The 26,656-nt window shown below is 37.6% G+C and overlaps 1 protein-coding gene across 1 annotated transcript in view; it reads left to right on the top strand.

Annotated features, from left to right (window-relative positions):
- Positions 1-26,656, top strand: part of LOC124153638 (dynein axonemal heavy chain 10) — a 208,524-nt gene that overhangs the window by 1,550 nt on the left and 180,318 nt on the right. The window contains exons 2-9 of the mRNA XM_046526934.1: positions 4,975-5,373; positions 6,463-6,530; positions 6,820-7,068; positions 7,501-7,758; positions 10,718-11,061; positions 14,147-14,330; positions 16,862-17,101; positions 21,478-21,668. Coding sequence (XP_046382890.1) covers positions 4,975-5,373; positions 6,463-6,530; positions 6,820-7,068; positions 7,501-7,758; positions 10,718-11,061; positions 14,147-14,330; positions 16,862-17,101; positions 21,478-21,668 — 1,933 coding nt within the window. The remainder of the gene's footprint in view (positions 1-4,974; positions 5,374-6,462; positions 6,531-6,819; positions 7,069-7,500; positions 7,759-10,717; positions 11,062-14,146; positions 14,331-16,861; positions 17,102-21,477; positions 21,669-26,656) is intronic.

Here is a 26,656-nt window from a genome sequence, read left to right as displayed (position 1 = left end):
CAATCAATTCAATCATCAAAAAATGATTGTTTGCACCGTACTCCTGCCAATCAAGTATGTCTTTAAACCATGTTTCTGCAACGAAAAATAACGATTTTATTAACTTTGCTAAAAACGTGGCTGCGGACCACCAGAAATAGGCCATTTTAGCAAAGTTAACAAAGTCGATATTTCTCATCACAGAAATGCGGTTCAAAGGCGTTATTGATTGCTTGATTGGCAGGAGTACGATGGGAAAAATCATTTTTTGATGATCACATTGATTGATAGATTTTCAAAATGCAGTCAGAGCGGTCACTTTTGGGGAGGGAGGCCCCCCGCTCTGAGGGTCGAAGAGAGGGGCCAGTGAGGATGAGTTTTTCAAGGAAAGGGTCTCAGATTAGCGACCCTTGGGAGTGCTTCGGCAAAAGTGCTGAGCGCATGGCAGGGAGGAAGAAAAAGTACATTCACAGCAGCCTGCCGTGCGAAGGTACCAGCTACGTTCACAGCAGTGAAAGGGTTAAATCCATGAAAAATGATATTAGTATATAAGACATGTAACTTAAATGTTTTTTCAAGCAAATAACTTGATGAAAATATGAAGCACTGGTATAATTTTCTTACATCGTTGGTTTCATTCACCTTTTCCATGCTAAAATGTTATAACTTGAACATCTAGGGCTTTCCCCCCACTAGTTTTGATCCTGGGTACGACCTTGCCAGATACCTCAAAGCTATTTCCCTCAAAGAGGTGGGGTATGTAAAGTTTTTGCATGTTATATTTCGGATATCTTCTCTATTTGTTGTTTAATTTTGCAATGCAAGAACCACTATTTATCTGCTGTCAGGAATTGATGTGTGTAGTAGGAAAAAAATGTATCTCTCCTGTCTTTGGATATTGTTTATTTTTCAGAAGATTTATCATGCATTTTTTTGTTCTTATTCAAATTGAAAGGTATAGGGTCATTCCATGTCAGTTCATCCAGGCATGACACCCACGGACTCGGATTTTGATGAAACTTGCCAATTTTCATCCTTCCATGTTGGAATGAAACAGTGTAAAATATTTCTTGGCTATCTCTAATAGTTTTATTTTCACAACCATTTGAAGTTTGGGTGAAACTGCAGTTTTTCAATGAATGCTGTCTCCAGAGGCACTTGCGCCTCCAGAGGGAAATAATTTGTCTCAGCCATAGTTTTCATCCGATTCTTATGAAAATTTGCAGGTTTACTATAGAAGTCATGAGGATTCCAAAATCTTATTGAAAAATATCCTAAGGAATATTGGAAATTCTCTAAACTCGTATGTTTCATAAGATTTTAGAATATTTTGCGTCAAAAACATGGTTCTATAAAACATCAAATTTTGACCTGAGGCAATATCTGAATCAAGCTAAATTATTTTTTCTAATATTCCTTAAGGTATGACCCACCACCTGTAAAAATAAAATTCATGGCTTTTTGCTTGCTTTGTTGTTAAAAAAAATTTTATGCAAAAAAAATCCCTTTTCACGACTCTGGTCGTCAGTGTTGGGTCCTCCTTCAAGTGTGATGAAATGCTTGTGTTAACTGTTTTCTATATCTAAGAAAATATTTACAACATATATCTAGTGCATAATACATCCAAAAATTAAAACATTTTTTTATGTGCAGGTTGTTTTTCTCCCGATAAGAAAAATATATTTTTGAAATAGAATATTTTAAGGAATTCATAGCTCTTACCCATCATTGCTGGGGATAACTTAATTGTTGCTTAATAAAACACATCAAAATACAGGATGCATGTCAATACAAGTCAACTTTCTCCATTTTGTATTGACAAAAAACTTCACGAATGTGTTTTACTTCAATAATGTTGCACAACTTATGAATGAACAATCACAATATATAGTCACTTTTGTCTGTGCATCAGTTTGTAGTTAAATGGGATAGTATCCAAGGTCTTCACTGAGGCCTATCTCTGAGAAAGCTAATATTTCAGTTACACTAGAGTTACATTTTTTTCCCAGTAGTGGTAATTCCAAGTTTTCCTTTTAAATCCAAGAGCCGTCGGTTCACACGTTCAATGTCTTTCTCCGAGAAGTAATATATTTGTCCTGAGCCTCTTGTGGTAGAAGTTTCCACATAACAAATGACATTATTTACAGGAACATTGCAAATATCTTCTTTCTCTTTTGGCCACTAAAATGATAAAGAATTTCACTTTTATATCTAATGGATCAACATCCTTTGACATAAGTTGCCCAAAAAACCAGTGATTGTCATACAAGCAGGCCACAAAAGAATTAGTACAAGTTTTTGTCAAAATTTCTTCCCAACTTGGCTTTATCAAGAAATTGTGGACAGAACTGTACGTGGTGTCAAAGCTAATTTTTTTTGTCGCAATAATGTATAGAAGAATGGTAGCTACAAGTACCTGGGATTGTTTTTACAAGGTACTAGTGAGTTTCTAATTGTTGCTGAATCATTGATAATTGTTCTTTTTTTAAAACGTAAAATGAAATTTTGTCCACTTTGTACTTGCAGAACTGAAACACCTTTTCAATGGAAGTCATTGTATTACCCAGATCCCGCTGAAGGCTTTCTCTTGTAAGAATGCACTTAACTGTTCCACCTATCCCATCACATGGAGATTTCCCATGACTAGTTGAAAAAAAGACCAAGATGCATGCAAGTCAAAGTCCTGGTGATGATGGCACAGGTTTATAAAGTTTTTACAGTTCTTATATTGGCCAGCACAACCATCACTGAAATATTGCACTTCCTTTACTTCAAGGAACTTTTCCTTTAAAAACTGAGTGACTATTTTTTGCGTTTCAAATACGAAAGCTACATCATGTTCTAGATTGTCACAAAATACACACAAACTTGACACAGATAGATCTTTCTTCAGCTGTCCACGAGTATAAATTACCGCTGGATGTAGGGAACAACCATCCTGATTCCAGTGATGACCCTGAACCTCATCTTGTATTACATAATGGTATTTTTCACTGAAATCCAGCAAAACAATGGCTTCATCTGGCTGTAGGCTATTTTTTAGTTCTTTTAGGTATCTCGCCTGGGATTTGTTTATGAAGGAATGTGGGAGAAGTTTTTCCAGATTGTTCACCAGACTATTGATGTATTCATCCAGAGTCACTGTTAACCTAATTTATTGGGTCCGATCTGTTGTCACCCATTGTATGTCACTTCATCTTCAGGGTCCCATTCTTCAAATTTACTTTTCAGATGCTCCTTCAGTCGTTTTTCAGACATACATTCTGAACAGTGCCGTAACATGCAATCCCTGTTATCTTTGGAACATACCAAGTAGTCAAATAGGTCGTTGTAGGTCTCCTCTATAGAGCATCCATGGAGAAGAAGTGATGCATTCTGATGGATAGCACAGATACACACAGAATGGGCTACAGAGAAGCCTGCCAACACGCACCATTTAAGTTGCAACATACAGAATTTTGAAAACCCTATTTTTACATGTGGGAATTCAAATTGAAAAGCTGCATACAGCTCATTTAGGTTAAATAAAAGTAACCACTTTTGCTTGTGGACATTTTTGGACACACTCACCTTATCATTCATTCCTGGCATAAGGCGTGAATACTCGTAATTTTGGTAGAATGACTGAACTAAGTCCACTGCAGTTTGTTCTATGTTTTTCCCCCTCCTTGGATCTGGTATGGCTATGATGCCTTTCATTCTTAGAATTCCCTAGCCTGCTGAATTGTATATTCACTAACATTAGTTTCGGTGGCTACTTTTTTCCTACTCCACGAAGTCGGAGCTAGTGTTAGTAGCTGAATTATCTCTCGCTGACTGCCTGCTGTCACCAGTTTTTCTTTTAGTAACCCAACTAGCACATCCATATCACTCGCTTTATCAAGAACTTCTGAATCATGCTCTGGAAGGAAATCTTTATCCAGTACTTTGAAAACCTTTTTGTTCAAAGTAGAACAACATTAATGAGGTAAAAAACATTCGTGAAGTTTTTTGTCAATACAAAATGGAGAAAGGTGACTTGCATTGACATGCATCCTGTATTTTGATGTGTTTTATTAAGCAACAATTAAGTTATCCACAGCAATGATGGGTAAGAGCTATGAATTCCTTAAAATATTCTATTTCAAAAATATATTTTTCTTATCGGGAGAAAAACAACCTGCACATAAAAAAATGTTTTAATTTTTGGATGTATTATGCACTAGATATATGTTGTAAATATTTTCTTAGATATAGAAAACAGTTAACACAAGCATTTCATCACACTTGAAGGAGGACCCAACACTGACGACCAGAGTCGTGAAAAGGGATTTTTTTTGCATAAAATTTTTTTTAACAACAAAGCAAGCAAAAAGCCATGAATTTTATTTTTACAGGTGGTGGGTCATACCTTAAGGAATATTAGAAAAAATAATTTAGCTTGATTCAGATATTGCCTCAGGTCAAAATTTGATGTTTTATAGAACCATGTTTTTGACGCAAAATATTCTAAAATCTTATGAAACATACGAGTTTAGAGAATTTCCAATATTCCTTAGGATATTTTTCAATAAGATTTTGGAATCCTCATGACTTCTATAGTAAACCTGCAAATTTTCATAAGAATCGGATGAAAACTATGGCTGAGACAAATTATTTCCCTCTGGAGGCGCAAGTGCCTCTGGAGACAGCATTCATTGAAAAACTGCAGTTTCACCCAAACTTCAAATGGTTGTGAAAATAAAACTATTAGAGATAGCCAAGAAATATTTTACACTGTTTCATTCCAGCATGGAAGGATGAAAATTGGCAAGTTTCATCAAAATCCGAGTCGGTGGGTGTCATACCTGGATGAACTGACATGGAATGACCCTATAGTGTTTAGTTTCTGTAGTGTAGGTACCCATAATATTTTTTTGCATCTCATATGCTGTATTACATATCAATTTTGAGTAGTGTGTGACTTAATATTTATGAGTTAATAATAAGTTCATAATTAATCATGTCTATTATTAGCACCTGACACATACCAGCCTGTTGCATTCGATGAGACCGACTCAGAATCTCCATCTCCTTCTCAAAGAAAGAAAAAAAAAGGAAAGAAAAAGGGTGGGTCCAAAAAAGGATCTCCTCGTGGAAGCCCTAAGAAAAGGAAGAAGAAAGGGAGTCCTCGCAAAAAGAAAGAGGAGGGCTCGGAAAGTTCACCTGAAAGCAGTCCCGGGAAGAGGTTAGGTGACTCTGAAAAAGACAGCTCTCCTGGCAGTAGCAGTCCAGAGAGGGGAGGGAAGGAGGGTTCGGATAGAGGTAGCTCACCAACAAGTAGTCCGAAGAAGAAAGGAAAGAAGAAAGGGAAAGGGAGCCCGAAAAAGGGCCGTAAACAGAAAGGTCAGAAAGGAAGGCGCAGTCCACGAACGGGTGAGAATTTTACTCATTATGGTAGAGATTAAGAGTTGTACAAAAATATCAGAGGGATTTATTAGAGGGGGCAGCCAGCCCTCTTCCCTCCCTCAAACTTTTGCCAAATGAAGAAAAAATTAAGTATCATAGTTTAACAAATCATGTGTGAGGCATGAAATGATATGTAGACGTCTGTAATATTACTATTATTTGTACGTATATGTATGTATATAAAATATCATGAGATGCCTTTGTTTAAAATAATTTAACCTAAAAATGGGTAGATCTTGCGCCCCCCACTATTATTGATCCATCATCATTAACGATTTCTAATCAATCTTAGCCGGGGAATGTGTGAGAGAGAGACATATCTGATCAAATTAGGCTAATTAAATTTGACAAATACTCCTAAAGTGTCTTAACTGGTGGAATTGCTTCTCATCACCAAGGTTACGCTCTGCATTGGGGCAAAATAGTGTCGAGAGATGGCAATGGCAGTCCCCATAGAAGGGAACGTCAGGGAAGGGTTGCCTCTCATGAAATGAGGATCTATGTTTATATGCTGTAGGATGTATTTCATAGGCTTCTTTGAAATCAATAGGTACTTTAAAGTATTTGTGCCTGACATTGATTTTGTGTATGAATCAGCTTTTTCTCAAAAATGAACTAACTTATTTTGGTTGTTGATAAGGTTTGTAAACAAGGCCATGTGCTTACACCTGTTTTTACCATGTTTTCAAAACTGATAATTATACACCCATTTGCATGTGTTTATTTATTAATATATAATCATTGAAGAAATATCTATCACTGCATACCTGGTCAGCTATAGAGCTTTTCACTCTTGATCAGTTTATCTGTCTTATGGGTAGATCCCATTTGTACAACATGAGATTATTGCTTGAAGCTGAATTTCTATCATCATCTGAAATTTATTCACCTTCATGACTTACAATCTTTTTTTGCTAATGTTTGCTAATTACAATTTTTGCTAATAATTCATCCTACTACCTGTTGGTAATGTTTTGCATATTTACTCCTGGTAGATGAATCTGTGAAAACTTTTGATCACACTTTAGTTAATTTTGTTATTTACTGCTTGTTTAGCAATCGAAAACATCCCAGAAACTGAGACAGAAAGCAGTCCTGAGCCTCAAAAACAGGTGTATGTTAAGGTAGGAATTTATGAGTTGTCATATTTAATAGTCTTGGGAATAATGAACTTCTTTATATTTTACTGTAAAAATATTTAAATGGAAAATAAAATTTTATTTGTTTTCCTGCTAATCTATATTTTGTGTGAATTGTTTTCTTAGGGAAAATGATATGTTCTTTCTTTTTGTCCTGAAAATACCTTCAACTGTTATGCTATTCTACTTAAATATTCTTGTTTGGTCTTGTCTTGCCTGTGCTTGTACTCTTCTACCTCGTGGACCAGTAACATTTTTACTGTTTTTCTTGTAGAAAATTGAAATGGAGTTAGTCCAGGTTCCAGTATTACAGGGGTTTGTTGGTGGGTTGAGAGAACAAGATGAAGTATTCCAAAGAGCTCTTCCAAGACAGTCTTTATATTTCCTGCGAAATACCTACATACCGATTCCAAAATTTGAGTCTCTTGAAGAGGCTGCATGTAAAATGTGCCAATATCTGTCCATTGGAAATTATTGTGCACACTATCCTGTCATTGATAATTTTAACCTCTTGTCGCAGAAGGTAAGCCCTGAAAATATCATGTCTGTAAAGTTAATTCCTTGTTAGAGAAGCAATATAACACCTAGTTATTGCATTAGCTTCACCTATCTACTCTCCGATTTTAGTTTTATTTAAAATACTTTGACATAATTTAAACAGTGTATTTTGGTAGTATGCAAATCATAGTGCAACATAATAATGTGTTACCCTTAAATACGGTCTTATCCTGCTAAAATATTTTCCTCATCATATGAGGACACTTGATATGAAGATTTTATAGATTTGCCCATAGAAAACAGTGTTTGCTGGCCTTAAGTATGTATTTGAAAATATGAATTTTCAAGCATGTCATTTGGGTACTGTGTATGTAATGTGTATTTTGATATTTGATTAAATGTACGCATTGTGCTTTATGTGGCCTTAATGTTTCAGTTAAAACATACATTTTTCTAGGTCATCCCTCAGTTACTTTTCTATCAATTTCGGTGCTTGTTTGACACATCTTCCTCTTGGATTGATGCGAACACCAAGGGGATAAAGATTGACAATGTATTGAATACAACCATTGATGAAATATATTATGAGGATGCTGCTACCTATGTTGGACGCTCATTGGATGTAAAATTTAACATGAAAGATATTTATCATTATTCACTTGTTAGTAAATCAATTGAGAAGAGGATTGGTGCAAAATTCATTAAACCAAATACGGTGAGTATTTTTATTGATTTAGCTGCTTTGAAAAGTGGCGATGGGCGATGGTGATGGTGATGGAATATGGGGGAGATAATATTGACTTTTTAGATTTGAATACAGGTATCCCCCGCTTAACACGATATTCGCTATAATATGATTGGTCCTCAAAAATCACTTTTACTGAAGTTGACCTAAGTTCCCGCTTAATTTAACTGCAGATGTGTATAATACACCAATGCCTACTTTTTTTGAGTAACTAAGTAAGGATAAAACGGGAAGAAATATCCTACGTCATCTACTTTAAGAATTGTAATAAATACATTGGCCATCATAAAATCATATCATCATTTGAGTTGATCGCCGAGTGCGCGAGTGTGACATCCAAATTTTTTGCAGTGCCGTCGGAAAAAGCTATTCAAATGCCTGTAATCTGAGAAAAAATCCATTGCAAAATGAAAAACAAATTCATGTTACACATTTTATTCTTTTTTGTTGAGCCCAGACCACGACATCAATATCTAAACATCGTAATGGGTTATACTGTCGGCCTCCACCGTATCGGTATCACAGGATTTCGTGAAATTGTACTAAGTTTCCATTTCATAGAAGAAAAAAAGGCATCCGCGGTATCCAGTTAGCTCAGTGAATGCGAGCATTTTGATGTCTCAAAAACCTCGTGCTGAAATGAAACAGAGAAGTAAATTGTATCAATTTACCCCGCGAGTTGGATAGATAGTTCCCACTAGTGACTTCTTTACGGCGCATCGTGGTTTCTCCTCAAATCCCGAGTGCTCGCCTGTCAGTGGTTTTACCGCATAAAAACCAATTCTATACTTCCGGACATGAGTGCAAAACGTGTAATATCTGCCACGAGTGATGGGCCAAGGAAAAGAAGGAGAAAGACTATTACATTGGAAGCGAATGTGCTAAGCAGTCAGCGATTCACTACCCTAACTTCAATGAGTAGAGTGGACTTGCAGTTTATTAACATAATTTCGGAAAATGGAAATTATAACAATATTATTGCATTTAGAATTTTTTAATTATAACTAATGTTGTTATTAGGCAAATAAACTAATATAAAACTAGCCAACCGAGCTTCTGTAGACCCAATTTTGTTATTCGATGTTAGTATCACCGATAAATTGTGTACGGAGTTTCTAATGGCTTTTAATAATTCGCTTAGCACGAATTCGCTTAACACGGTGCTTTTTCGGAACGTATCTACCGTGTTAAGCGGTGGATACCTGTATATCAATTGTTAATGACCATCATGATTTTGGTATTTTCAGAAGAAAGACTTTTACCAACACCATTATCCCTAATGACTCCTGCCACCATTTTCTCATAAATTTGCTGCTATGAGGTGCAATTTCTCCTTTCATCAAAAAATGTTCCTAGATGTCTCCAATAAGTGAGCAAAAGTTGCATTGATTGGAATTCACGTCATAATACCTCAACAAGCACAGGCAGCCCTTAACAACAAATTCTCCGGTACCTATGAATAATGGATGAAGTTATTGAATATAAAAGCATAGCGGACATTAGTAAACATCAAAATTGTTCTAATTATATACTTAAATGAATGATATGCCGTTGATAACATCAACTGACAATTAACATATTCCTATCCCCCTTCCAATGGCCGTGGCTCAGACTCCTACAACGATGTTATTTTGGTATTATAAAATTTTTGGTTTAACTGTTCCAGTTTTATATTTTATGCCCTTACTCAGGTATTAATATTATAAATAATACAAAATATAAGGGCTTCCGAGCCTCTATTGTCGGATATTTATCTTTAAATAGAAAATAATCAACACGTCTAACAAACGAAGCAGTCACAACTGATGGCAACTATTACAAACAATCACAACAATAGCTTTGTGTGATGTTTAGGCACCTTATACGTCATCGAGGCTTCGTCGGCAGTGGCTTGGGGGGTGAGGGAGTTTTTGGCACGCTTTAAAATTTGTTATATTTATCATTGAATATCTCGCAAAGGAAAACTCAGATTTACATGCGGTTTCCTTTGTTGAATTCAGAAAATAATTTTCTGTCCGCCTGTGAAATAAAAAAAATTCATGCAAGTTCCCCATCGAATTCAAGATATCAAATACATTAGATGCCATAGGTAAAATGTGACATTATGAGAGACATTGTCTTGTAGGACAGGCTATTTTAATCTTGTACATGCAGCTAAGATGAATGAGAAAAATAGATGGGACAAATGCCTTGAGAGACCAGAAGAGAACTTGCTTTCAATTTTAAAACAGAGTCTGAAAATTTACCAGCCAATTTGTTGCTATGCTTTGGATTAGATTAGATCAAAAAAGCAGTGGGGGAGCTAGGCACCAAGTGCATTTAGACCCAAGGGTCCATTGTCCCAACCACCGATGATTGATCACCATGGAGGCCTTGGCCGTATTGCCAAACATTGCACAGCCACAATTATAACTTTTTTATGTCATAAGATGGCATTGTCTTGTATGTGTGTGTAATAACTTTAACTAAAATTTTCCAAAACTCTGCATGTGGTTTTATTATTTTTTATTAGGATAAAAGTAAAGGTAACTCAAGATATCTTTTGCGCCCCCCCCTCCCCTTCAAGTTTTTTCTCTATCCGTTACTGCCTCCTTGGGCTCTGTAAAAGATGAGCCAAGTGTCTATATTGATTCCTCATGATTGCGGGGCACTCGCATACTAGATGGGTTGTTGTTTCTTCTCCCATCTCGCACCATCTACACTTATCCGACTCTGTTACTCCCAGGAGGCGCAGGTGTCTCATTACGTGATAGTGGCCGGTAAGCAAGCCTACCACCGTTCGAATTTGACTTCTGTTCACAAGGAGAAGTCTTTTTCGGAGTCTAGGACAAGGTTCTCCAAAAAGGAGTTTAGCTTAGCTTGCTATGCTTTGCTTGGACATATGTATATGTTACATCTCCTGTCATTATCATTCTCTTTTATCTTGTAGAATGTTCTTTTTGACCTGAATTCTCCATTAAATGCTGATACAGATAGTGCCATCCATAAAACTGACAATGATGAATCAGATAATGATGAAGAAGAAAATGAAGATGAAAATGAGGATGAAGATAAAGCGGTGCAGGAGGAAACTGAAAGCCAGATGGATGAAGAGTCACTTTCTTCTGGTGAGAAGTCTGATTTAATGGGAGGTGGTGATAGCACAGAAACCTGTGCTAATATTACCAAATCATCTGCCCTTAAGGTTGAAATGCCAGACTCTCTGAAAAGAGTTTTTTCTGTAAAAGATGATCTAATCTTCAGTACTCGGAGGCTGATATATGAAATTAATCGGTGAGTTTTTATTCTCTTCATTTTTTTATTTGGTACTAAATATCCAAATTATGTTTAATTATTTCAATTCTACATGGAGAAATGAAATAATTAATTATTATATATGATAGTAAATGTATTAGAATTTAAGTAACTTGTCAGTGCTTAATGAATGAGTATCATTTATCTACTGGTCTTTTAACTCGAGGGAACAGCATCCGGAGAAATGTGCTTTTAACTAAATATTGGTTATGACGGCTGCAAATTATAGCAGACTCATGATTATATGGCTGCAGTTTCTCCATGTTGCAGATTATCCGTGCACGAGTTCACGGTCCTTCGATGTTTTCTGCGATTGTTATAAAAAATGAAATTGGATGCTAGAGCACCAGGATATTTTCATTTTAATGCATGGCTACACCGGGCTTATCATTTGAACTGGAATACCCTTAGTAAAAATGGATTATTTTATTTAGTTGCTGATAAGGAATGTATCAAGTTTACTTGGACGTCTGCATTGCAGACTATGATCAGCGGGAGGAAAAAATTCTTGATTAATTTTAGACTACTTTTCAATGATTAACCGATCGTAAATTAAGTGAAATGTTATCTACAGTCTTTAATTGTATATTTCATATCGCATTGTGCAATTATTTCCATGGCCTCACATGCGGTTGAATACAGCCTTAGGGAACGGGAGATTTCGTTGCTCTTGGGCATGTTTATGCTGTGATTAGTTAAGGTCAAACGGGAGAGGAAGGGAATAGTAGAAGTAAAGGCAGCAGGGGAAGTGGAAGTAGGGATAGCATTAAAAAAAAAAAATTTTTTTTGAAAAACTCAGGAAACTTTCAACCTTTCTGTTATTTTGATCATTTGATTATTCAGATTTATAGATAATCGATCTTCTATTGTACTCATCAGTGTCAGCAGAGGGTGGGCACACAGTTTTATGCTGGGCCAGCCTGGGCTTGAAATACATATTCTGCATTAAACATCATATTCTCACGCATCTCTTCACAGTTCAGAGGCTACTGAGCTTCGATTCCACCTCTTTGTTATTCGCTCATTTTCAGATCCAGATTAGGGCTTGATTGTTACTGCTCAATATTGATGAATCAGTAGTTTGATATAGATTTTGTTTGTAATGTCTGACTTGAGGATCATTTTGAGAGCTAGTTTTATAATGCCTGGTTAGTCCTAACCATAAGATGATACAGCCTTCAACTTTACCTGGTGGTGGCTGAAAGTTCTGGTTAGCTTAACCCTTACTGCCGGTGCCTACATGAGTAAGATATTTTCTGTACTACAAATAGCATAAGAATATTTTAAACATCTCTGTATGGAGCTCATTTTTGGGGAGGAGATACCCTATTGATCACATCCCTAGGATTTAGGACCCAACTCAATGGTGTGCCTGGCCATTACCCCAGCCACTGGAATAGTCCCTTTAACCCTATTGTAGTACGAGACCACAGTCAACTTATTGCTTTACCAGTGTTTTTTTAAACCAAATATTGCACTTGATTTTCAATCATTTACTCTTCCATAAGATTTACTAACATTTTTTTAAGCATTGAGGAATTTTAAACAGATTTTTAGCATTGATAACAACAAAGTTATTGAACACAAGATACTATGACCAAGTCCAGAAGTCTGTTATTTGTAATGCTAAAATTTTGTATAAAAATTACTTACAGAGCAAAACAAAGAACTCATTTCAAAGTATAAAAAAGTGGTATACAACAACATATATCATTGCAAAAATAGTTGACAATATAACCACTTCACAGCAGATTCCTGCAGTGAGGATAATCATAAGTGAGTGGGAGGATAGGGCTTAATTGCCGAGGAGTAGCCCAAATGTCTCGCTAAGCTAGGTCTCAGGCCGGGCCTAAATGCATCCAACAATTGCTACCTCAGCGGTCACTTCCTTTCCTCTGTGTCAGCTTTAGCAGACATCAGGTCGTTTGTGTTGAAAAATTCACAATAGCTATACCCTACGATATAGCTACGGTCTTCTTTGTATGAAAATGCTCGTTGGCTCCTCCCGACGCTTGGCGCGAAAGGTTACGTTGCAGTCTGATCCTATACAGAAGCTAACCAGAGGTTTCAACCTCCTACAGGTAAAGTGAAAAGGTGTATCATCTTATGGTTAGTGTTGAGTAGATAAGCCGGCCCTAACTTTGTAATTGGAAGCAGAATCATTTATAGAAAGGATGTAAGTGAAGGATTTAAAAATGCATGGTTTTGAGAATTAATTGGTGAATTAATTCATATTTATAACGATGTGAAATTTCACTCTACAAAGTTCACCTTCTCAAATTGTACCTGATGATATTGCTCAGTAACATTACTAGTTGAAATGATTGATGTGGAATTTATTTAGGTTTTTGTATCAATATGAGGGATTTGTGCATGATTTGGTTGAAACGCTTCAAATCTATCTAAAAAAAATTTAAATTTGTACTTTCCCATACAGATGAAAACTATGGGAAAGTCTTTTGAGTTACCATGTCAATCAAATATCTCAAGGAGACTTTGATATCTTTAAGGAACTGCATATTAAGTTGGGTTTTGATCAATTCAGTAGGTACATGGCACATTATGTTGGCAGGAGGTTAGCACTCAGGTCTACTCCGGGCCAGCATGGGATATGTCAACACCTCACTGAAATCACTTTAACCTGTGATTTCCCTGAGGTTTTGGGCTCTACAGTGCCCACTCAAAATGCATAAATAATATCTGCATCCATTCTCCTTGCTTGTAGCTGTCTTTAAGACATTCACTGTTGTTGTTCAGCAGTTCCCTTTTCTACTGCTTGTGGTACTTATAGATCAAAAAAGCCAGAAGAAGAAGAAACTAAACTAAGTATGTACATGATTGTAAATTTTCAGGAGTTTTCACTGGCATTCTTCAAATTTCTCACCCAGAATTAAAATAGATGCAAGCACATATTTTTTTCTATAATGGAAAGTAAGGTGGTGTCGTAAAGTCTTGTATATATTTATGTGTTGGTAATAAATATGTACAAAATATTGCAGTTAAAATATTTTGAGTACACTCTATTTATACTATTTTTACTAATTACTATTATTTCTTTATGTAGAGTCAAGAGTAAGTTAACTCCCGAACCTAGTTTACTCTTTCCACCTTTGCCAGAGTTGCCTCCAGAGGAAGATGTTAGCCTTTCTGAATTATGTTCTAATATTCAGTTAGTTCATGAAGTGGAAGATGCTATGTCATCATGTGAAAAGTTTATTTCCCGTGTTTTGAACCAACATTTTAACAAGGTAAGAGTGAGTTTTGGAAAAAGCGATCACCTTTTGCTTTTATATTTTTCTACATTTTGATGCCCAATTTTTTGTTCATTAAGGTAATACTCCCAGGAGTATGGTATCTTCTCTTGACAAAGAAGTTAGTACAGTTAAAACTAGAGCTTGTGATTTCAAAGTGAAGTGGGTATGATGCATCCCTTATAGATAAATATAATTTCCACGAAGAAAAACAAAAACATTCAATTGCATTGTTAACCTACCTTTCCCCAATCACTTCTTTGGAAACCAAATGAAGTAAATTATCTCTCTTGATAATTTTATGTTATCTTTTTGGATACAAGTTCAGTAATTTTTCATGAATGGGACATGATTTTGATGTTACTCCAACATTACTGTCACAAAAATTACGAGGCATATTCTTTGGCAATGGAGGTGTACAGTAATGGACTGGCTGAAAAACACCCATTTCTGGGATAGTCATGAGAAATTCATGAATATTGTAAAAAATTCAAATTATGCCTCTTATGATGCTGATGATAATGGGATTCACATCTTTTTGTATATTTCTCTGGAGGGAAATTCATAATAAATATGAACACATTTGTCTTCTGTATCATTCTGATAATTTTATTTGTGAAAAGAATGTGGATCAAAGTTTTTTCCATTAATTTGAAACATATTTGAGGTAGATTGTTATAAGTTATGTGCAACCGATGATTATTACAGCAATTGAGTGCCGACCGTTTGGATGAATGGGTTTATTGTATATCCTGGTTTGACATGTCATCTGCATACTGATCTGCCTCATCTCCCCCCAGCAGTAGTTTCTGCCAGGGGGTGATGTGGAATTGTCTGGCAGTAGTTTCCGAATGGCCTGCATAATGTGTAATTTATGGGTAATGGTGCTGGAGCTCATGGAATCATCCATCGCCACAGATGGCTCTCACGCAGGTTTCCTCGGATGTTGTGGTGCGTACTTTTGCATACAGGGCAGTGAGCGGGTCCACCAGGCATTGGTGGTAGATTTCTACCAGAAGCCCAGTATTTTTAAAAATCTGTGCCAATTATGGGTTTGTAAGCGTCAGCCTGGACAAAATGCCAAGTAAATTCATGGCGCAATCCGAGGTTCAAGGTGAAGGTTGTTCATTCCTATGTGGTGATTTCTGTGTTGTTTGCAGCAGAAAGCTCATAAGTGGTTTTCTGCTGTGGGCCCTTAACCATGCTTCCAGGGAACACACACAGGTCGAATGCTGTATCTACCAAGAACCTTTGTGCCCTTGAGACCTCAGTGATAAATAGGTGGCGATTTGGGGGCAGGAGCCAGTAGCCGTATCAACTGACTGTGCTGCTAGTTTTCTGACTGCTGGGGGCAGAATGAAAAAGGAGGGTGGCAATTCCAGGCCCCAGGTCCAAAGTGGTTCATAGTAACATGAATCATTGCTGGTGTCATGCTTAAGGAATGAGGAGAATTTTTGCAGGACCGTGGTTGCCAACTGCGCAACCAGCCATGTGGGCCAGAGTGTGACTCTGCTGGGGAATGAATAGGGACAGCAACCTGTTGACTTAAATCCTTGATGCGCTGCAGAAACATCGAGATTAAAGGGTAACTGACGGATTCTGAAGCTACCTGCAGCCATGGAGTAATGTTGTGTAATAGATCCACCGAGTTAGCGACGACATCCAGATATCAGTTGTCTTGCATCGTGAAGGAAGTGGGTCAGCAGGCATTTGATACACAGGGAATGCAGTAAGCTATCTTGGATGTTTTACCAGCTAGCTGACGTAGATGGTGGAGGAACTGAGAGGGCTTCTGTATCTCCTCCTGTTCCATTAGCTGTCGAATGGATCGGATTGTTTCAGAGGTGGCAACAGTTCTGGAGACACATGTTTGGAGGCTTGGTATTGCGTAACATATTGTTTGGTATATAGAAGGGTTATAGCCAATATTGCCATTTCTGTAAACTATAGGTTGTTGTCTCACCTACACAAGAAAAGAGGATGTGGAGTTTGAATATGAAATACCTAATGATAACGGGAAAGGATCTGTTACAACATATTTGCATTTAGTAAAAACAAGAAATACATCATTTATATAATTATCAATTTTATTGGTAGAGCATATTGTCCTTAAATTATTTAGGATTTCTGCTCATCTTTATTTCAATATCAATACTGGGCTCTGAAGGCTTTTGATTTTTTTCACATTCATTTATTGCATAATTTATGTCACATTCAACCTTCATTGCAAGATCTATTGAATTTTAATTTGGCTGATTTAGAATTTTTCTTGGTACCATGGCTAATCTCATTTTATTGCAATTGTTTGCAGCATTTGTATCTAATGTTTAGTCTAATTCCCATCCTAAATAGTGCAGGCTAGAGTTTGCCATGAGGGGGCCAGTTTGCTTTCTCTTGCTATATGACTGGTTACTGTGTATGTATATGCTATGATCTGGTGGTACTTCTTCAATTAAGATGTTATAGTGAGAGGAAATGCAATTTTGTATTGTTTTATGTTAGTTAACTACTTTGGTCTTCTCTTTCAGCCAATCCCTGGTGATGGCCCCCTTGATGAGTTTGAATATTGGAAGGTTAGGGAGTTGGAATTGTCATACATGGTGTCCCAGCTCAATAGTGAAAGCATCCACCGAGCATTGGAAGTGTTGGCAGTGGTGAATATGGGGGCTCGTCGAACATTCGAGGCATTTGGTTATAAACTGATACAGTCACACAAGGAGGCTAGTGAAAACATGAAAGCTTTGGTCACTGTTTTGAGGAACTTCAAAGTGAGTAACGGGTAGGAATAACTGGTAGGCATAAGCATTGTGGAAGTTGTCAATTGGTTATTAATTTTTAAGGCATGCATAATCTCAGCAGAAAATATTTTTGATAGCATTGCTATTTTTTGCATGTTGAACATGGCAAGTATTCTCTCTTAGTTTGCCAGTGGCTGTAATATTTTTTTCTGTTTTGGATATTTTTTTCCTCTATATTCCATAAATGATCAATGAAGGTTTTAAATTAAAAGAAAATTAAAATCTGGGATTTTAAAAGGGCAGCCACCAGGTAGAAATGTGCATATATGAAACCAACTTTGTGATATGCTGGAATCTATGTCGTGTTCATTTATATGACTTTTTCTTGTCAAAGGTGAGCTTATGAAAAAAACCGTTGTCCAAACAGGCATTCTATGTATATGAATTTTAGAAGGCCGTAAAGCATAGAAGGTAAAGGATTCATTTGCAGTAACTTCCTTTTCTCACTATCACTGAACAGATGAGAGATGGAAAATAAAGCTGTTTTAACACTTTTTTGAAGTATAGCGGTTCGATCATGAGGGAGAATCACAAAGGAGATATGTACCCACATTTTTTGATGCATGAGAATTGGCCAAGGATTATAATACTGTTCCTTTCATCTGCTTTGGAGATGACCAGGTCATCCATACCTAGGTTCTCTTTGATGGTCATTAATACTTTGTTGTGGATCACCTTCATGAGACATCTGTTGGTTACCAATTTATGATTGAAAGAAGGTATCAACTTCAGAGAATTATTTCAAGACAGTTTCAACGTGTCAGAAGGGACAGGACAGATAGGGGAGTATGCATTTGCATCTAATCAAACAATTTGAGTAGCTTTGGATGGATAAGGGATGCTGTTGAAATGCTTAGTGTAAATATAAACACCCAGGAAAAAGAAAAAGCTTTAACTTTAATTGGACTTCACAGAAAACTGAATGATGACATGAGTATCCTGGAGGATTTGGTGAATTTTTAAATGGAAAGCCCAAATAGACAATTCCTTATAGCAGGGGATCTTAATCTGACAAATGCCAATTGGAATGGAAATACTGTTGGCAGTGGTTAGGTTCTAAACCTTGAAAATAAATTAATTCATTAAGAGCGGTATGAGTAGCTTGTGAAGGCAATACGAGAGGAAGTAACATTCTGGATTTGTTCCTTCTAAGTCCATGTAAGGATATTCAAAACTTAAAGATTATACTGAGCATGAGTGATCACTGTGCTTTATTAAATTATTTAATTTATTTTAAAAGGAATTGATTAAAATTATGTTCAAGAAGCAGATAATGGACATTTGGAAGAAATCCTTCGTGCATAGAGTTATAAAGGAGTAGAATGACCTGCCTGAAGAAATTTTAAGATCTTCCCTAAAATTATTGAAATTTTGAAGAGTATGTTCCTCGATTCTTGGTTGATGGTTTTGTGGTTCATTAGGGAGCATTAAAAATTGGGTCGCTTGGTTCAAATTTCATTTGTTATTAGTGTAGTATTCGTATTAGTGTGTTTTTTGTATCACATAGGTATGATCCTTTATGTTACTCTTAGGGAGGCAGGCTTTTCATTCATTTATTTTAAGTCTCATGTTACTACCAGGCAATAGCTTATTGTTACAGCATGTATTTAAGAAATCCATTGCAATGAGGGGGAGGTTGTATTAGTGGCAATGCTGTCATCTAAGGCACAATGGAGAAGGGAAAAGGGGGAGGCCCTACCTTTTCTTTGACGGTGGAAGTGTAGTACTGTCAATTAAATTTACAGTATTGTAAAACATTATTACTTTGTGGAAAGCCTAAGAAAGTAATAAACCAATCGTGTAGATCCTTTCTCCATTGTCATTTATGGATTAAATTGAGAAAAATCCAGTCCCATCCAGTGGCAGATACAGAAAAACTCGGGGGGAGGGGGCGCAAAAGATATCTTTAGCTACCTATACTTTTATCGTAGAAAAATAATCAAGTCACATGCAAAGTTTATGAAAGTTTTATTTAAACTGATTATATACAAATTCAATTTAATGCCATTTTATGATATAAAAAATTCACAATTGAGGTTATGCAATGTTACGCAATACGAGCAGACCCACAAGGGGGGGCATGCACCCCATGGCCCCTCATATGTATTCGCCACTAGTCCCATTCCAGCATGAAGGCTCTCTCGATAATGTTTTCAAGTTCCTTCTCTGGGATCTTACCTTTACCTACTTGCTCTTATTTCATTATTGGTACAATAGTCATGTGCTCAAGTGTACCTCTGCCCTATACAGACTGTCCCAAGGGTCGTGTGTCATTTTTGACCTGTAATTTTAGTAACTTTGCATGGAGCAATATTCATGAAAATTGTCACACTTATGGGGAAAGGTCCTAAGTTTTGTTGAGTGTAAGCAAAATTTTACAATTTTGACCTTTTGACCTCACAAAGTGGGTCCAAACCAAAAATTTGAATTTGCCTTATGGGGTTTCAATGTTAAAAAAATCGAGATAGACAAAAGTGTGAATTTCATTGACCAATATGTCAATTCTTAGGTTTTCGGACACGAGAAACCCGAAAATAACACTTTTATTTACGAATATTCAACCGTTGACCCAGTAAGGTCACCATCAAGGTCATAAGGGTGGCAAAAGGAATAGCATACCAACAAAGGTGTCGATCCATGGGTTTTGTAGGGTGCCCAAGTCATTGGTATTGTCCAAATACCCGTATTATTCACTAATTGACCTCCGAGGGTCACCACGGGGGTCAAAGGTCATAGAGTTAAAAGTCGGGCAATCATAAAAACCAAGGGGTCAAACCATAGGTTTTGAAGGGTGCCAGAGTCGATTAGGCTGTTCGTAGATCCGTATTGTTGATTTTTTGACCTCCGAAGGTCACAATTGGGGTCAAAGGTCATAGAGTCAACCGTCGAGCCATCATGACAACCAAGGTGTCAAACCATAGGTTTTGAAGGGTGCCAAAGTCAGTTAGGCTGTTCGTAGATCCGTATTGTTGAGTTTTTGACCTCCAAAGGTCACAATTGGGGTCAAAGGTCATAGAGTCAAACGTCGAGCCATCATGACAACCAAGGTGTCATACCATAAGTTTTGAAGGGTGCCAAAGTCGGTTAGGCTGTTCGCACATCCGTATTGCTGATATTTTGACCTTCGAAGGTCATAATGGGGGTCAAGGGTCATAGAGTTAAATCGGCCCACCATGACAGCAAAAGAGTGTAACAATGTGTTTTAAAGGCCTATTATTTCAAAACATACCTCTATGACCTCTGACCCCATTGTGACCCTCGCTGGTAATAAAAAGTCGACAATACGGATTTAAAAACAGCAAAACTGACTTGTGCACCCTTTAAAACACATTTTTACACTCTTTTGCTGTCATGGTGGGCCGATTTAACTCTATGACCCTTGACCCCCATTATGACCTTCGGAGGTCAAAATATCAACAATACGGATCTACGAACAGCCTAACCGACTTTGGCACCCTTCAAAACCTATGGTTTGACCCCTTGGTTTTTATGATTGCCCGACTTTTAACTCTATGACCTTTGACCCCCGTGGTGACCCTCGGAGGTCAATTAGTGAATAATACGGGTATTTGGACAATACCAATGACTTGGGCACCCTACAAAACCCATGGATCGACACCTTTGTTGGTATGCTATTCCTTTTGCCACCCTTATGACCTTGACGGTGACCTTACTGGGTCAACGGTTGAATATTCGTAAATAAAAGTGTTATTTTCGGGTTTCTCGTGTCCGAAAACCTAAGAATTGACATATTGGTCAATGAAATTCACACTTTTGTCTATCTCGATTTTTTTAACATTGAAACCCCATAAGGCAAATTCAAATTTTTGGTTTGGACCCACTTTGTGAGGTCAAAAGGTCAAAATTGTAAAATTTTGCTTACACTCAACAAAACTTAGGACCTTTCCCCATAAGTGTGACAATTTTCATGAATATTGCTCCATGCAAAGTTACTAAAATTACAGGTCAAAAATGACACACGACCCTTGGGACAGTCTGTATATTTTTGTATCATACTTTGGAGGTGAACTTCATTTCTTTGTCTTCATTAGGTTTTCTGTGAATTCAGGGAAAGTAGATGTAGGTTGGAGACATGTGGTAAGGAGATTTATTTGGTTAAAAATTGTGAAGAGTTAAAGATCTCATATTTCTCAATAAATACGGGCTCTCATTTTCCTCTTTGGTCAAACCCGATAGAAACCATTGCCATTAGCTGTGCTGAGGACTTTGAATTAACCTGATAGTGCTTAGATAAAGAATTGATTGTGGAAATGCATAAAAATGTGTGAAATATATTTGATGAGTTGTTATTGCTTTTTTTAATATAACCATATCTACTTTTACAGATTATTACACATTGTGAATCTTTGGAAGAAATGATAAAAACCATTTATGAAATGATGAATTGCCTTAGGATGGTTTGGGTCCTTAATAAATACTATTCAGTGGAAGAAAACATGGTGTCATTAATGGAAAGAATTGCAAATACACTTTGCAATCGAGTAGAAACTGTGCTGAATAGTAAAACACTTTTTAAGTAAGTTGCATGCAATCTTATTGATTGCTGTCCCTATTATGTAGTACCCTTATTTAATGTTTGGAAAGGAAATTGCTTAGCTTTTCTACAAAACACACACTTTATTGCCGACTAGTTTCGGTTACACTGTACCATTATCAAGACTAGTGATACACATCAGAATTTGCCGGTATATATACTCTGTGGTCGGGTGATTGGAGGGGAAGGGGAGGGGGGAGAGGTAAGTGACGGGGAAGGTGAAGGAGGGAAGAGATAGGGAGAAAAACCAGAGGTAGTTACAAAGTAGAGCGTGGGTTGGCGTCACAAGGATTTTTTGGGGTGTAATAGTGGAATGTCTAGAAGGGGGGAGTGGAAAGGGAAAAGGTGGTCATTAGCAATGGGTTCTTTCCTCTTTACAATTTTTAAAATTTCCAACTGTTCTCTGATGTCCAGCTGTGTTCCTTTTTTGACTCGGTGAAGCAATTCCGGGGTAAAATCCGCTTGGTGGCCTTCCTCCCGAAGATGGGTAGCGAATTGGGACATCCCAGTGTTGTTGTAGTAATCGCGCCGGTGTTCCTCCGCTCGTATGGTCAGACTTCTTCCTGTTTGTCCTATGTATTTGGAGTCACAATCACCACACCTTAATTGGTAGACCCCGCTCTTGAGGGCTGAATCAGTGGGGTCCTTGACTGAAGGTAGCATGCTCTTCAGGTTAGAATTATTGTAAAAGGCCGGTTTTATGTTGATTACTTTGAGTAATTTTTCCAATTTAATAGAAGGTTGGCCTAAATATTTTATGCGTCGCCATGACTGTTGATCCGTGGGGGTGGTAGAGTAAATACCTCTGAGTAAGAATTTTCTCTTTTTGCTTTCAAACAAATCGTTGATCAATTTTTCGGTGTAACCATTGGCTATCGCGATTTTTGTGATGGTGGTAATTTCTGAAAGGAGATCTGAGGGCTCTAAAGGGATCGACAAAGCTCTATGCAGCATGCAATGAAAGGCTGACAATTTTTGGGTTATGGCATGCTTGGAAGTTGCGTGGATGACTTGGTCTGTATGAGTAGACTTTCGGTAAATGGAGAACTTATGCTCGCCGTCTTTAATGGAAATATTTAGATCTAAATAATTTAGAGTGCTGCCCTCTTGTAACTCCATAGTGAACTTGATATTTGAATTTAGAGCATTGATAAGGCGTAAAAAATTTCTTAGTTGCCTCTTCGTTCCCGTCCATAAACAAAGTATGTCATCTACATAGCGGAACCAATAATGAACATTCTTTAGGAGGGGGTGGTCACTATTGAAAAGTTTCTTTTCTAAATTGTTCACAAATATTTCGGATAGCAGAGGTGACAATGGGGAGCCCATAGCTAAACCGTCTCTTTGTAGGTAGAAGTTTCCGTTAAACATGAAATAATTTTGATTTGTACACACTTTCAATAAAGATATTAGTTCGTCGCAAATGAGTTGGGGCGTTTTAGCTTCGTGTAGCACTTCCTTGGCCAGGAGCACTGCTTCATCTCTTGGAACACTCGTGAATAAGTTCACCACGTCAAAGGAAACTAGCATAGAATTATTAGGCGGTGTTATTTTTGATAACAATGTTGTCAATTCTATGGAATTCTTGACAACATTGTTATCAAAATCTGGAATCACATCATGGAATTGACAACATTGTTATCAAAAATAACACCGCCTAAAAATTCTATGCTAGTTTCCTTTGACGTGGTGAACTTATTCACGAGTGTTCCAAGAGATGAAGCAGTGCTCCTGGCCAAGGAAGTGCTACACGAAGCTAAAACGCCCCAACTCATTTGCGACGAACTAATATCTTTATTGAAAGTGTGTACAAATCAAAATTATTTCATGTTTAACGGAAACTTCTACCTACAAAGAGACGGTTTAGCTATGGGCTCCCCATTGTCACCTCTGCTATCCGAAATATTTGTGAACAATTTAGAAAAGAAACTTTTCAATAGTGACCACCCCCTCCTAAAGAATGTTCATTATTGGTTCCGCTATGTAGATGACATACTTTGTTTATGGACGGGAACGAAGAGGCAACTAAGAAATTTTTTACGCCTTATCAATGCTCTAAATTCAAATATCAAGTTCACTATGGAGTTACAAGAGGGCAGCACTCTAAATTATTTAGATCTAAATATTTCCATTAAAGACGGCGAGCATAAGTTCTCCATTTACCGAAAGTCTACTCATACAGACCAAGTCATCCACGCAACTTCCAAGCATGCCATAACCCAAAAATTGTCAGCCTTTCATTGCATGCTGCATAGAGCTTTGTCGATCCCTTTAGAGCCCTCAGATCTCCTTTCAGAAATTACCACCATCACAAAAATCGCGATAGCCAATGGTTACACCGAAAAATTGATCAACGATTTGTTTGAAAGCAAAAAGAGAAAATTCTTACTCAGAGGTATTTACTCTACCACCCCCACGGATCAACAGTCATGGCGACGCATAAAATATTTAGGCCAACCTTCTATTAAATTGGAAAAATTACTCAAAGTAATCAACATAAAACCGGCCTTTTACAATAATTCTAACCTGAAGAGCATGCTACCTTCAGTCAAGGACCCCACTGATTCAGCCCTCAAGAGCGGGGTCTACCAATTAAGGTGTGGTGATTGTGACTCCAAATACATAGGACAAACAGGAAGAAGTCTGACCATACGAGCGGAGGAACACCGGCGCGATTACTACAACAACACTGGGATGTCCCAATTCGCTACCCATCTTCGGGAGGAAGGCCACCAAGCGGATTTTACCCCGGAATTGCTTCACCGAGTCAAAAAAGGAACACAGCTGGACATCAGAGAACAGTTGGAAATTTTAAAAATTGTAAAGAGGAAAGAACCCATTGCTAATGACCACCTTTTCCCTTTCCACTCCCCCCTTCTAGACATTCCACTATTACACCCCAAAAAATCCTTGTGACGCCAACCCACGCTCTACTTTGTAACTACCTCTGGTTTTTCTCCCTATCTCTTCCCTCCTTCACCTTCCCCGTCACTTACCTCTCCCCCCTCCCCTTCCCCTCCAATCACCCGACCACAGAGTATATATACCGGCAAATTCTGATGTGTATCACTAGTCTTGATAATGGTACAGTGTAACCGAAACTAGTCGGCAATAAAGTGTGTGTTTTGTAGAAAAGCTAAGCAATTTCCTTTCCAAACATTAAATATGGAATTCTACAAAGTGAAGGCCTCAACAATTGAATTCATCATAGTACCCTTATTATTATGAAGCTGATATAATCAAAATCGGAGGTACTTAACTACAAACTACAAAGTTCAAAACTACAAAAATACAAATTAACATGATTTAGGATACCATTTTTTTAATTGCCTTGCAAATCTGTATCACAATATAAAAAAACCATCAGAAACTTCATTTGATATTGCTTTAGCTATAAAGGATTTGCTAGCTATAAATCTGACTTGTATTTGATATTACCACCTCGACTGTCAGGAAATATAATTTTTTGGTACAGCTACTTCTCATTTGCATATAGGAAAGACCGATGCTTTAAAGTTGCTATACCTGTCAAATTAAAGGGCAAATTAGTTGGCCAAATACTTGACGAATACTACGGTTTACTAATAAGATCCCTCACTTTAGGTGCAATTGTTCCTATTGTTTTTTTCTGAACTGGATGAGGTTTGTCTGTTTAGTACTTTTTCTGTAGTAAAGATATAAGTGAGCAGAGAAGTCTTCTCTGTATTATTCATCATTGTTCAGCTTCTTTTTCACCTATATCTACCCAAAAAAGACTGTGTCTCGTTTTCTTTAGTTCACCCTTCCTAAACCACTCCTGAATTCAGTGTCCTTATGAAGTGTGCTAATCCACAAGAAATTCTCTTGCTACAACTCAGCATTATTACTTTGCAGAAGAGCTTGCAATGATATGGGGAAGTGAATCTTTATGATTGTAAATAATAGAGATGGGTCGAATACAGTAGACTCTCCTTAATACGAATAACGTTATTACGAAGCAAATCGTTGGTCCCGACGAAAAGGCATATGCTAGCAATAGTAAAAGAAACGTTATTACGAAATTTTCGTTTTTACGAAATTACGAACCTCAGTCCCGGTCCCGGCGGCTATAAAATGAACTTTATTACGAAGTTCCCAGCATAAGCAACGGCATTTTAGGTGCATATTCACTACGCTGAGTTATAATAATCGCGCCGCGTTTAAGTTCTTCTCGTGAACTGTGCCCAAGAGTGTCAATTATGGCTCTTTCTTCAGTGTACACGCAACATCATGTAATAAGTTTCATTCCTGTGGAGCCATGGTGACCCACTCGTAACTGCTCGTAAATTAGACGTACAGTAAGTCCTCTTCCTACGCGCATTCGATTTACGAATTTTCAGAGATACGAGCATTCAAAATTTTTCAAATTTCGAATTTGGCGCCTTTCGATTTGGCCGATGCCTTGCGGTTTGGCTTGGCGTAGAGGAACTCTCACTTTGGGCTCAATATGAATAAAGTATCATTGAATCCGGTGTGAATTTAGGAACTGTTCAGCGTTTCGCCTGTTCATCCTTACCGCGAGTAGTGATTTTTTTCGGCTCCGGCTGCGTCGCACGCCCAGCTAGATCATCGTAATATCGTGAGCTGGAGCACGATTGTGATTCAGTGTTGCATTTTGTAGGATGACCGTATTTCTCATGATGCAATTTCATACAGTCCGGCCGGCGACAGTAGCCCGATGACGGCACAATAGGAGGAGCGGATAACCCTACGCCAGCACAGTTAACAGTCAATCGCTGTCCTCCAAACGCACCCTCGCCTTGTCTCTCAACGTTGTGAACTGCATAAGGTGCACCGAAAGATGGCTGATCATCAAAAAAATCCTTTCTTCGAATCACCAAACCAAGTGATTCTTCCTCTGGGTCCATCACGCGCGGCGTCCCTTCGCATACATTCTTCGAGGAACCCTTTGTAGGCGTTTCCCTTTCTTAGCTGGCAACCCTACCCCGACC

The sequence above is a fragment of the Ischnura elegans genome, chromosome 2 (assembly GCF_921293095.1).
Source record: "Ischnura elegans chromosome 2, ioIscEleg1.1, whole genome shotgun sequence".
NCBI classification, from domain to species: Eukaryota; Metazoa; Arthropoda; class Insecta; order Odonata; family Coenagrionidae; genus Ischnura; species Ischnura elegans.
This window is presented reverse-complemented; position numbering and strand designations above follow the sequence as displayed.